We start from the raw sequence: 13,814 nt of genomic DNA on the forward strand, positions 1-13,814 counted from the left end.
TTTAGTGAGATTTGTAGTGATAACTTCTATTTTTTGCTTCCTTAATAATTCTCGGATTATATTATCCGGACCCGAAGCTTTAGAAATATCTAACATACAATCAGCGGATAAACATTGGAAATAGGCAGAACATTTGATAAAATAATGATATCGATTAACTTTGACGATTAAAGCAGATACTTTCCTTGAGGCAAGGAGACTTAAAATTAAAAAATTAAAAACTTCATATATTAAACCAATCATTTTACTGTAATTATGGTGACAAATATCATTTGTTATAAGTAAGTTAACTTTGCTAAGGAAGAAAACATCACAGGACCTGGGACTCACTTCAGCCACAGGTGATGAGCAAATATTATATGATACATATAATATACAATAATAATTATAAACATCTTATACTTAAAGCATATAAAGGGTGTCATGCACCTTTTAATTCACTTAAAATTGAGAGATATTTGAAATAGCAAAGTTTGATATGTGTCCAGAAGCCATAACTCCGTATAAAAGAGAAGGAAAGTATGTAGTCAATATGCAATTTATGTAAGTCTACTTAAAGGAGTTAACTTGTAATTTTCAAGTCAAAATAATAATTAGAAAGGAAATTATTGAGAAATCAAAACACTTTTCATTTGGAAATTACCTAAAACAACCCCCTGTCTTAATCCTTCGTTTTATATGAAAAATCTTTAAGTGACGATTGAATTTCTGTCATCTTTCATTCTGTTACATATGCTTGTTAATGTATACATGTTTTCAAAAACAGAAATGGTATAACTTTGGTGTTTGAGCTCATTTTGAAAACAGCAAACTATATTTGTGATTTACCATACCCCTTTTGGTACCCCCAGAAACTTTCGGTCAAAGTTTTACCCTAGTTTTTTCCGAATGTAATACAATAGGACATCTTTGAACAAAATAAGGAGGTAAATATCCGAATACACCGGGGCCAAAAAAAAGGGCCTTATAGACACTCATCCTTTTTCTTGTAAATACTTTTATATAAAACGCATTTTTTTTACCAGGGCTGGACATATAAGCTGTCCTTACATCAAAGAAGAAAGAATAAGAATTTCTTAAACCGATCTTTGGAAGATAGCGGAGTACCATCTGTTTGGAAGGAGGCCAATATTATAGCTATATTCAAGAAAGGACCAAAATCGGATCCGGGAAATTACCGACCGGTAAGCCTCATCAGCATAATAGGGAAAACAATGGAAAAGATAATGCGAAATGCTATAGTTAGTCATATGGAAAATAATAACTTTTTAAGCAAGAAACAATTTGGATTTATTGCCAAAGGTGCTTGAAGATTGGACCAACACAGTAGATAACGGTGGTGAAATCGATGTCATCTACATGGACTTTATGCAGGCCTTTGACACGGTCCCCCACCGCAGACTACTGAGAAAACATCGAAGCTATGGAATTAATAACAAGATCGTCAACTATGTAGAAAACTTCCTTTACCAGAGAAAGCAGAGAGTAGACCACCCCGTATTGAGTGGAATTCCACAGGGCAATGTGCTGGGTCCAATACTGTTTGTGATATACATTAACGATTTGCCAGAAAATACTGTATTAAACACATACCTTTTTGCAGATGACACAAAAATGTATAGAGAGATTAAGAGCGAAGAGGACAGGATAATAATTCAACAGGACTTGGAAAATTCACAGGAATGGTGCAACACCTGGCTGTTAAGATTCCATCCTCTAAGTGTAATGTTTTAACAATAAATGGAAAGGGAACAGAAACAAGAAGTTATCACATGACAGGACCAGAAGGAAAAGTGAGATTAGAAAACATGTTATCCGAGAAGGACATAGGAGTTTTGTTTGATAAGTAAGGCAAACAGTATTGTTGGCCCAATTCAAAGATCTTTCGTATACTTGGATTAAACAACTTTTATACAACTATTTAGGGCACTAGTCCGCCCGCATTTGGAATACGCCGCAAGTGTGTGGAACCCATACAAGGTGAAAGACATTGAATCAATCGAGAGAGTGCAAAGAAGGGCGACAAAGCTAATTCGGGATCCTGGTCTCAAAGATCTACCATATATAGCCATCCTCTGAAGAAGCTGGGCTTTCCAACACTTACATATAGGAGAGTGGGAGGAGATATAATAGACATTTACAAAATTATGAACAATTTTCATGATAATAAAGTTACCACTGGGATATTTGACCATCATGTAGGAGCGTGAACGAGAGGCATTTTACAAAAACTACAGAAAAAATTCTGTAGATTGGATATCCGCAAATACTCCTTTGGACTCAGAATTGTCGATATATGGAACAGTCTTCCGGATGCGGTCGTACAGGCAACAACCATTAAAGACTTTGAAATTAATTTGGACAACTATTGGAAATGCTTGGAATCAAAATTTAACCATCTTGCTAGCTTCAAATCCATTATTAATTTTATTTCATTTTATGTATAGTTATTGATATGGATATAGAGTCATAACAATGCCTGTGTCCATTATATATTCTATTGTTATGGGCTGTCACCAATCGGGAACCGTCGGCACTTTCCGTAAACGAGAAAATACTTCTATTACTCGTTTACGGAAAGTGCCGACGGTTCCCGATTGAGTTGTAACAGTCTAAAATAAGAACGATGGGGATTTCCAAGTTTGTTCTAAAAATAGTAGTTTTCTAATATTAGTTGTTGAACCGCCATCTATTTATAGAATGTACAAATAAGAATCTAGAAGGCAGACGTAAGTGTTAGTCTTCTTCTCTTTTTAGTCTACTAACTTATTATCTTTACTCATGTTCGCATAGGTACTAGTAGTTAAAAAATACAGCAGATAGTCTTTATTCTCAATAGCCCAGTCTTAGTGTATCCTTCATAATAGATACAATTGTTTTTGAATTACAACCCAGCTCCAGTGTCAGGGAAGGTAAGGAGTGTCTGTTCAACAATTAGAACAAAATTCGGGAAACAATGTTGAATTTCTGACTACATTTTCAGTTTAATTTTGAAGATGTGGCAAAGTTACAGGATATTGAAACCATTTTCATACATACAATGTAAGGGTTTATCAATCCCTAAGAAATTCCAGTTCTTTCAATGAATGGTATATTTGAATGTGCAATTTTATATAAAGAAACAGCTCCTAAAGGTTATAAACTTTTCCAGGAAATGCTTATCCTGTCACGTGATAAAGAAATCAATAACGCTGCCAACTCAGTAATTATTTTTGTTTGTTTTTCAATCATGAAATTTTCATTTTTAACTCTTTTTTTTTTTTTAATTCTAAATGTCAACTAAGTTTATCCTTTCCACTGTATTGACTTCATCGTTACTTACTTATTGATTATCTCCCCTTTCTTTGTGACCACAGTCCAATGGGCACACCTCCTTTCATGTACTCATTATTGGCCATGAAAGGGGATTATGTGTGCAGTGGACTGGTAGCAAGAGATTTATTGCCCACAGTTTTCCATTGTGAGAGGTGGGAAGTATGCAGTAAGATATATTATTGCATCCCACTAGATATCTACTGCGTGATATCTAATGGGGTGCAATAATATATCACATATATTCCAGAATCCGGGCACATGTGGGCCACGCAGGCAGTTAATGAAAATGCAGCCCCTCACCCCGTATTATATCGTCGTTGAATTGGGTTTGGATTTTTGTTTTTACCAAGAGCCCGCCCCACTCTCGTAATATATTTTCTTTTTTACCCGAAGAAGCCCACTTTTCGGTCGAAACCGGTATATAGAAATAAAACCCAACTTATCCAGAGCTTGTTGCGATTCGTTATTAATAAAAGAAAACATCTAATATTAACTACACATAATATAAGTTAACAGTTACTAGACACACAAAGACACACAAAGATCACATGTTCTTATTATCGGTCCTCGATCCATGTGCTGTGGACCATAGGCCTAGTGAAAAATTGTTACAGCTATAGTTGGACCATAACTAAGGTGTTTGAAGAGTAATTTTACTCGTTTTAGCCGTTTCGATCATCTTTCGGTAAAACTGTCACCACCAATTAATGATGATATTTACGTTGATCTAAACCCCTAACACATTTATTCTTTATAATATCGTGTTTTCGCTGATCTTTCCAAAGTTTATTGTTAAATTAATTGGTAAAGAAATAAGTTATATTTTTTTGTGTGGCTAAATAGATTGATATTCTGGATATCTATTTGACTATTTTGACCTCCCAGCCCTATGGGATGAGGAAAAATTTACGCAGAAGGAAACAGAACAAAAAAATATTTTGAGTTCTGGATTTTTACATGTATCTTTTCCTGTTAGGACTTTCTTAGTAATGGGACTTAACAACATTTGGAAAAGGATATGGATGGTTATGATTTTCCAGGAACAAAATCATAAAAGAATCACTGTTCTTTCCAGATATATATAGGAATTGCTCAAGTTCTAAAATAAGGTTTTGGGAATTTTACATCTCACAGCTAAAAATAAGTATGATATAATAGATATACCTACATGACTAAGGACTATTAATAGAGCTCAGTTGATTTCTAAGTACACTGTAGTGGTAATGCATGAATTACCTAAGCTATATTTATATTCAGTACATATTGAATAAAAATTTATGGCAAGAATAATCAGTAGAGAAACCTGAATATTAGTTAGTATTTTGGATGAACTCAGGACAAACCATACCCTAAGGTACTGTAAGTGAAAACTGCCTCGCTTTGTATTATCTCAATATAACACTACCTAACTCTATTGTCTATAGCTTAGCTGTTATTGGTTTGATCACCATGATTTTTCACTGATGATAGCTTTCCAGTTTTAATTTTTGGTTTAGACATGATAGTTTCCTTGCTTTTTTCAAGCTATCTTAATTTAAGGATGTATACTATTCTGAGGTTTCAATCACGTTCAGGTCTTGTTTTTGATCTCATGTAACCGGTTTTTATAATATTTAACAAATTAGGACTAATTTAACAAGCAAACACACATTTGAAAAATGTGTCAAAAGACTAGATGCTTGTTGTTTGTATAACTTTTTTAAAAAGAATTTAAAAAAACAAAACAATTTGGTGGCCATTTTGAATGTGTATTTACACCTTTAATGACACTGGATTGATCCCTGAAATCATCATTGTGTCGTCAGTTTTAGTTATAGCAGGTTCATTATTACTGTACAGCTTTATACTGTTCAATATGAAGAAAATAGTATGCAACAAAGTGGAAAACACATTTTTGTTTGGTATTATTTTTACATATTTTGTGTAACTGAAGCTCTTGTTTTTTGTGACACACACCCCCGCCCAAGAAAGAGAGGAAAAATAACAGTAATGGAACAAACAAAAAAAGTACACAGACTCCCCCATTTTTGTGGCTGTTTTAAAAAGAGAAACACATTTTCTTTTGATCCATTTAATTATTTAAAGAAAGTGTTAAAGCAGAACTTTTGATATCAAGCGTTATTTCCGCAAAAACAATTAATAAATTCAAGAAATTCCCTTCCAAAATTTTAACAGAAAATACTAATTTTATCAATTCTGCAAACATTCATACATATTTGATACCACACTTGGAAGATATTTTATGAATTTGTTCTGCAAATGGTCAAAACAAAAATATCACCTAAAATCACCTAATCACATAATAGGTTAAATTGGACATATAAATTTTTGAGGCATTTTCTGCTATGCCATTAACACTCTTTAATGCATATACATATAAGAAAAAAGGTTAATACAGCCATTTTTTTTTTTTTTTTGTCTTCACAGATACATCATGTAAAATATCATATCAGTATACATATATCATGTAAACATATCCTCTCACAGGACAGGAGTCACATCTTTGATTTGTTTTCCTTGCTTGGGATGAGTTCTGGAGTTCAGTATCTGAGAAGTTTTGTTTTTTTACCAAACATTACTTATAACTAAACGTCACATACTGTATACATTTACATCACACCACAAAGACACAAACTATTACAAGGCAATATATATATCCATATATATAGTCTGACTTAATAATAATTTCTATCTACATTGCTATTAAAGTGAACTTCAATCGAACTAAGTATAAATTGAACATTAAACATGTAAACATAGTATACAAGTAAATCCATTTAAAATAAAATTGTGTATTAAAAAGATATGGTGAGACAGGGTCGCCCTGACGACAGCCGCGTTCCATAGTGAAAAATTCTGATAACCTACCATTTTGTATAATAGCTTATGAAGTGTCTTTATATAGTGTATTGATCCAATGTCTGATATTCGGTCCAAAATTAAAAAAAAAAATTACTTTGTCTAGAAACCTCCATGATACCGCGTCGAAGGCCTTTTCAAAATCTATAAAAACCAATAATCCAGGAATGTTATTATTTTCTGTATAATTCATTATGGCATATATTAATCTAGTATTCTCTCCAATAAACCTACCCTTTAAAAAACCTGTTTGTGTATCTGGAATTATAAAATCTAAAATTGTTTTCATTCTGTTGGCTATGCATGCTGAGGCTAATTTGTAAATTGTATTTAATAATGCAATAGGCCTCCAGTTTTTGTAAAAATTGTCTTGGTTTTTCTCCTTTTGGAATACATGTAATAATACCTAGTCTTTGATTTGTGGAAAAAGATCCTTTAGTATATCCCTGGTCTAGTGATCTCAATATAAAATATTTAAGTTCTGGCCAAAAATAAATAAAAAATTCTGCAGGAAAGCCATCTGTTCCGGGCGATTTACAGTTTTCGAAGCTCTTCTTCTGTTAAATTTTCTTCAAGTGTTTCTTTTTGATTGTCTGTTAATTTATTTAAATCAAATTCTTTAAGTAAGCTGTCTAGATCAACATATTCTATACCCTCAGACTGTTCACTGTAAAGTTTTGTGTAAAATGCTTCTATTTCTTTCAGGATTTCCTTTTGTTCAGTAATTATTTCTCCATTAACTTTTTCTAGGTTATATATTGTTCTGTTAGTAAAATTTCTAGACTCCAGACTGCAGAAGTATTTTGTCGCCTTTTCACCCTCTTCTATCCAGTTATCTTTAGACCTAAATAGATGTCCTTTCATTTTTGTTTGTCTGATGGTTTCTAATTCCCTTTTATTTTGGTGTAAAATATCAAATTTATTTGCTAAATTGTCTTCAGATTCTATCCTATTTATACTTTCCATTGATTCCCTTTCTTGTCTTTTTGTCTTTTTTTTGCCTTCTGTATTGCATGAGAAATACTTGTGCTTCTAATTTTCATCAGAAGAGTTTCTTAAAAAAGTTGGTCGTCGATTGAAAATCCAATATCTTTATTGTCAATTTCTTCTATATTTCCATCATATGTACTATCTGCTTATTGTTTCTTTATACGTTCAATTGTATCTTTTACCCTCTTCACATATTCATTATCATAAAGTAAACTAGTGTTAAATTTTCAAAGTCCCTTACCCTGTTCAAAATTGTTAGTCTTTATTTCTAATGTAATGATCGAATGGTCTGTTCTATATCCTGGTTTAATATCTGCTTTATCTACTATATTTAAAAGATTATCAGTTGTAAGGAAGAAATCTAGCCTAGCTTGCTGAATTGGTTTTTTTCCCTCCATGAGTACCTAAGGAAGTCTGGATGTAGTATCCTAAAACAGTCAGATAAATTATATTCTTCAACTATATCAAGTATTTTTTGCCTAGCCTTAGGATTGTTTACATTTCTATAATGATAGGTATCTTTTTCTGGGTTAAGTACAATATTGTAATCTCCACATATAATGATTTCTGTATTTTCAAGTTCATCTAGAGTTCTTTTTAAGTATTCATAAAACATTGGGTCATCAGTGTTAGAGCCGTATAAAGTTACAAGCGTTAATCTTCTTTTCTCAATTGTAATATCAACAGTTATAAAATTGCCACCTCTATCTTTTTTAACTGCGTGTATATAAACTTCAAAATTATTATTAAACATAATACTCACGCCTCTACAATTTGACTGATAAGAATTAAAAATACATTTAAAACCCCACTGTGACTCAATATGATTCTCTATTTGAGGTGTAAAATGAGTGTCTTGGAGACAAAAAATATTAAAATCCCTAAAAATTGTTTGTAAATAATTCAGTACATCAAGTCTTTTTTTCCTTTGACCCCAAGCCCTGACAGTTTGCAGACATGATTTGTATACAATCAGACATAATCTAAACCAGTTGTAAGTCTTATCGATGAGGCACACATTTGTAATAGTTTTAAAATAATTATAGACAGTATCATATATCATAAAGTCAGTGACATATATGTTTTTCCATTTGATCTCCTCCCTTTGCAAGCATTCCCCATTTAAGTTAAGCGATACCACACAAACATAAAACACTGAATACATATAACAATTAAATACAAAAAGTACTATGTACATTTATATTCTGAAAAGGAATCTTAACGTACTTCTGAAAATACCAATACCCAGGTACAGCTAGCCTGTGTTATATATATGATATTGTGGTTGATTATGTCCCTTAGATTAGATTATGTCGATCGATCAATTATAATTTAGTATGAGTATATTGTAAAGACACTAAATGTATGGAGCAGGCAGGTCTTAAATAAAACTTTTATCATCATACCTACTATTTGAGTTCGTTCCAAGGTTGATATTTACATTTTAAAACATGTGAATACTACGGAAGTGAATATTCACATAGTAAACGATGAGTCAGAATAAGGTAAAAATTATCCGGATTTTAGAGCATATCGTAAAAACATATCCGGATTATGGTCTTGAACGAAATAAATTCTATTCTGTATACATAAGGATGTATTTAATTCAACCTAATTATAATGGATTTGAAAAACAAATGGAAAACACATTTTCTCAGTGAAGAAAAGAGAATACGGAAGAAAAAAAATCCGTATGTTGATGCATTATAACGTTAGTACATGGTCTTTATCATCCGGATTATCCATTTGCATGATCCAATATGCTATAAAGGCCGTATTACAAACTGATAATTTTGTAATTACTTCAGATAATAAAAAGAACATTCCTTTTATCTTATCTCATACGTATCAATGTGGGAAAACCGGAATTATTTAACCTTTCAGTTGTGTAGATACTAGGGGTCGCTTTTTACGGATATGAATAGACCATGTATTATAAATATATAATTAAAATGCCATGTCTATAAACTTGAATCTAAAATATTCAATATATTCCACATACAACTGTACATATATCAGAAACTTCCTTACATTTACAAGTTCAATATTGACTGACATAGTATAAATGATTGTCGCCATTAAATGATTAATACAAGTAGAATACAAAAAATAAAAATAGCCAAATTATAGTGATACAATAATGAATATGTTACACATAATTTTATGTAAAATGATATACATATTATAGTCATATACACTTTTCCGCACACATATTTGAATCACAAATATATTGTTCTGCAATAGTACTTCCTCTATAGACATAAATCAATATGTAACATCGGCATCAACGGCATATGATATTTGGTCATACCTTAATCAGATAGTAGATCGGGGGGGGGNGATCAAGTCATACATTGGTCACCTATAATCCTACAGCTATATTGCCGCCTGGTTTCATAGTTGATTTTGGGACACTCGTGCAATGTATATTTTTTCTTGTTGTCATTACTTTGATGACTGTATAGTAAGTTTTTAAATATTGCATTGTTGTCGGTATATTATTTATTTCTACTTACTATTTACAAATAAAACAGTTCAAATCAAGGTACACACAAAAATAAACCACAGAGTTATTTGCGATTTGCTTGAGATGAGAGTATGGCATCTAAGTCTTCGTGACTCCGAATATGCCGAACTTCATCGTTCAATGTTTTTACTTTTATTTTTCCGTTCATCACCCATGCTCCTTGTAGCTTGCGATCGCGACATTGGTAGGCTCTCGACAGCAGTTCTTGATTTTTACGTGTGATATCTTCCATGATCGCTTTAGTTTGGGTCTGTTTTTTTATCACATTGAACTTTGAGCGTCTGCGGACGTACTTGCAAATAACGGCCCGGGCCTTGCCGGCTCTGTGAACACCAAGTCTATGGGCAGTGTCGATTTCGTTTGGGTCAAGTTTCATTCCGAGTTTAGCGTTACATAACTTGACGACTAAGGTGACAGTGTCTTCTACGGATTCATTGGGGTTGCTGTCCTCCAGTCCCACTATCCGGATACTATTTGCCCTACCATGTTGTTCCAGGTCATTTAAGATGGAATTATTTGCATGGCATTCCTGGCTGAGAAATAAACTTGTCGTTGGTTTTCTTCGCTGTTAGCAGTGATTTTTTCAACATTTTATTTTAGTTTTTGGTTTATCTATTGCTAGGTCGTGCACCTCACCTTTTATTCGTTCTAAGTTGTCTTCGTGTTCTATCTTTAATATACTAATAGTTTTTTCGAAATTCTGGGAAAGTTTTTCAACTGTTGCCTGTAGTTGCTCTGTAGTGACCAATTTTTTCATTCGAACTTTCATCTTTGGTGACAACTTTACTGAGCAGTAGCTCAATTCTCTCTAATCGTGCATTTACCTCAGAGTTGTCTTTAGTTTTATCCATTTTCCCAGTGATTTCTTCTATAGTAGGCTGGGTTTTATCAAATCTCGCTTTTTTACCTTTATGTTTGTCTCTTTTTTTTATCTTGATTGGGCTAACGTCAAAACTTGAGTTGATAAAACTCTTTTTGGAGTCTTCTCCATTTGAAGTTTTTTGTATAGCGAGTAAGTCCCGATGGCACTCTCCGATAACACGTGCGTGTATTTCTGTACCTGTAGTAAGTGGTATATTCAGATACTCATGCGTGACGAAACTGAACACAGGTGACAAGTGTTCATTATGGCGTATGCGATAACGTATAGGGTCAATGCATTTACAAACATTAGTCGAATATTTGCGTTTAGAGTCTCTCTTTTTCAACTCACCGCACTCATTGCCTCCTGAGGATGATGCGTGTCAAAGTTTTGTAGTGGTGGTTGTTCTGTAATGATATCTCTAGATCTAAACACCGGAGCTCACAAACACACGTCCATACTCTATGGTCGTCATCTTTGTTTTGGACGTCATTCGTAAAACAGGTTACATTCCATCTTCCTTTATCTATACAGTCCTCCTGACGCTATCATAACACACACACCTTACTTTCTTTTATCATTTTCAGATTTGAGAAATGGATGTAGCAATGGCAACAATATACAATCAACTCAAGACAGGAATGAATACAGCATACTTTGACGAAGAAAACATGGGCAAGAATCTGGAACATTTCAGACTAATGGCAGCGTCTTATCTAAGTGGCCCTGGTGAATATGAAAACCTTTCCTTTCTCAAGGTATGTCGGAATTTGGAAGGAAAAGGAGTTATCAGCTGTAAAAAGTTAGAAACACTGAAACTTTTAGTGAAAACTGCACCCAACAGTGCAAAACAAATGCTTGATATGATCATCAAAGCTGAGAAAGACATTCAGAACTGCCAGTCAGGTAAAGTTTGTATTTATTTATTTTAACCATTGTTTGCAATCTAAAAATTTAAATATGTTATTTGTAAAAGGAAAAATTTATATTGGAATTTTATTCTTATTTTATATTTTCCAGATTCTTGCCCATATATTGTATCTAGTATATATAGTATAGTAAATATAGTATATATAGTTCTAAATAGTCACTCAGTACCTTATACTTTGTTTTGCCAAATTTTAATAGCATCGTCACTCGGCGTTCGTTATTTTAGTTTGTTATCTAGTATACATTTACATTTCCGTGTCAAAAGTTTTGTTCTGTTTTATTGCTTTGATAATAATTGATAAACAACGACGACAATACTCTATATATAAATTTGTCAATATTTAATGACAGTCATTTTTATCATTATGATTTAATGTACAATTTTCGCTTTTACTCAATGTAAATATTCTAAATAAATATCAATATAAAATATGATCATTACATAACATTTAGTTTGTTTGTTTATTTTTATATAGTATTTCCTATCGATTACATGCTTAAACATAGACTTATTTTGTGATTAAGTAAATCGCTTATGCGTGGCCTTTAGTTCTTAATCTAATTTTAAGATAAATATTATTTATACTCAACTCCTACATAGTACATGATTATATAATTTTTGTATTGTCAGTTTTGATTTTAATATTGCGATTGTAGGAAATGTAGGAAAAGAACTACGGTGCAGCCAGAGCTAGATGCTGCCACATCAGGTTAGTGTATTATCCAAGAATTTAATAATTTAACTTTATGTTAAGTCAAACATATATAAAGTCAAACACGAAATCATCATGGTCACGATGTCTCTTTAATGTCGCCCTCGAACAAACCTTTATAATACACAAGTCAAATTTCAATATGACTAGATAATTTAAATGACATTATGACATTAAGTAACCTCGTAATTTATATTTAAACTTTTTCCAGGCGGCGCAGGAAATTTCCATAAGACGGACAACACCACGTTATCGTTTTCTATGCTTGAGGCGATGGGTAAATCTAAACTTAACAAGTCTGTTGGAGTCATCAAAATCAAAATGTATGGCCAACTTGCTGAGTCTGGAACAGGATTTCGTTTTGGGAAAAACTACGTCATGACTGCTTATCATGTGCTTGAAGAAATTGTCAGTACGTATAACTATTATTTCTATTTATTAATTACTGAATTATGTATTAACTATTTGTCAAATTTATCATTTACTACTTCTACCAAACACAAGTTTTGACTTACGCTATAATAGTTTTACACTTGTACATGTTTACAAATGTATGCAAATGATTATAAATACTATTTATAATAATGCTATTATTGTTTATGTTTCATTATTGTGATCTTATATTACAGAACAAGTTTGGAAGTTAGTAAAAGCTAAAGTTGGACAGAACGACAAGAAGGAAGCTATTAATCAGGAAATCAGCCGTATGTTTGGTATGACGTCGGCTGACATTGAACCAAAGCGTCAAGCTCTCCCATTCGGAAAACTGTTTACATATTTGCATGAAATGGGTCTGAAAATTGAAGGTATTGGATGTTCCACATGTTCCAACTTGATAAGTGTAATAATATATATTTACAAGATAATATAGTCAAGCATTAATCTGCAATAACACGTTGTTCATCTATATGAAAAATATACCATTTAATTCAGATACATCAATTTAAGACGACCATTGTTCAAAATATTTATCATTGAAACACAAACGTATTGGTGTTTTTTTTAGTATTAAATCAAACATATATTGTCACTTCTGATTTCATTATAATAGAATATTTACATTCTGTATGCTTAGACCCATTGACAAAAATTGCATTCATAAATGCATAACACAGGTGTTCATAGAATCTCAGCACGTGGGAACTGATAGTAACCTGATCACACTGCGTAGTAATACACTACAAAAACTACTCACTCGTAACGACTGACCTAGATGCTTAATTCTTACATCTTAAAATATTATTGAACTGTGCTTTGTGAAATATCCACGTATTCACGTGTCCTGTGCTACAAATAAACATTGAATATGGAACTACATTTTGTTGTGTTATTGTTGTTGACGGTTGCTAAGATCTCTCACGATAGTGTCACATTTCCCCGCGAAAAAACACTGTTCTCGCCACTGCGTTGCACCCGTGTATAAGCAGGAACAAACCCTGTTTATTTGTTTTATTCGTTGTTATATCGATCCACTGAAAGGATTCGTCAATGTAAATATAAGGAATGATATTTATTTTTTCAACATTTATGAGGTCATAACAACAATGGGTTTTTGGACATATTTTACATGAATCGCTAACGCGATTCATTCAATATGTCCATAAACCCATTGTTGTTA

At 32.6% G+C, this 13,814-nt stretch overlaps 2 protein-coding genes across 2 annotated transcripts in view; both read left to right on the forward strand.

Moving 5' to 3' along the window:
- Nucleotides 1-13,297, forward strand: part of LOC110454901 — a 30,382-nt gene extending 17,085 nt beyond the window's left edge. Inside the window, exons 3-4 of the mRNA XM_021504687.1 lie at nt 12,408-12,608; nt 12,826-13,297. Of these exons, the coding sequence (XP_021360362.1) occupies nt 12,408-12,608; nt 12,826-13,067 (443 nt within the window). The 3' untranslated portion in view covers nt 13,068-13,297. The remainder of the gene's footprint in view (nt 1-12,407; nt 12,609-12,825) is intronic.
- LOC110454899 (putative inhibitor of apoptosis) overlaps nt 2,700-13,814 on the forward strand; it is a 37,619-nt gene continuing 26,504 nt past the window's right edge. Inside the window, exon 1 of the mRNA XM_021504681.1 lies at nt 2,700-2,729. The gene's annotated coding sequence lies outside the window, so the exon portion shown is untranslated. The remainder of the gene's footprint in view (nt 2,730-13,814) is intronic.

This window comes from Mizuhopecten yessoensis, unplaced genomic scaffold (genome assembly GCF_002113885.1).
Source record: "Mizuhopecten yessoensis strain PY_sf001 unplaced genomic scaffold, ASM211388v2 scaffold8103, whole genome shotgun sequence".
NCBI classification, from domain to species: domain Eukaryota; kingdom Metazoa; phylum Mollusca; class Bivalvia; order Pectinida; family Pectinidae; genus Mizuhopecten; species Mizuhopecten yessoensis.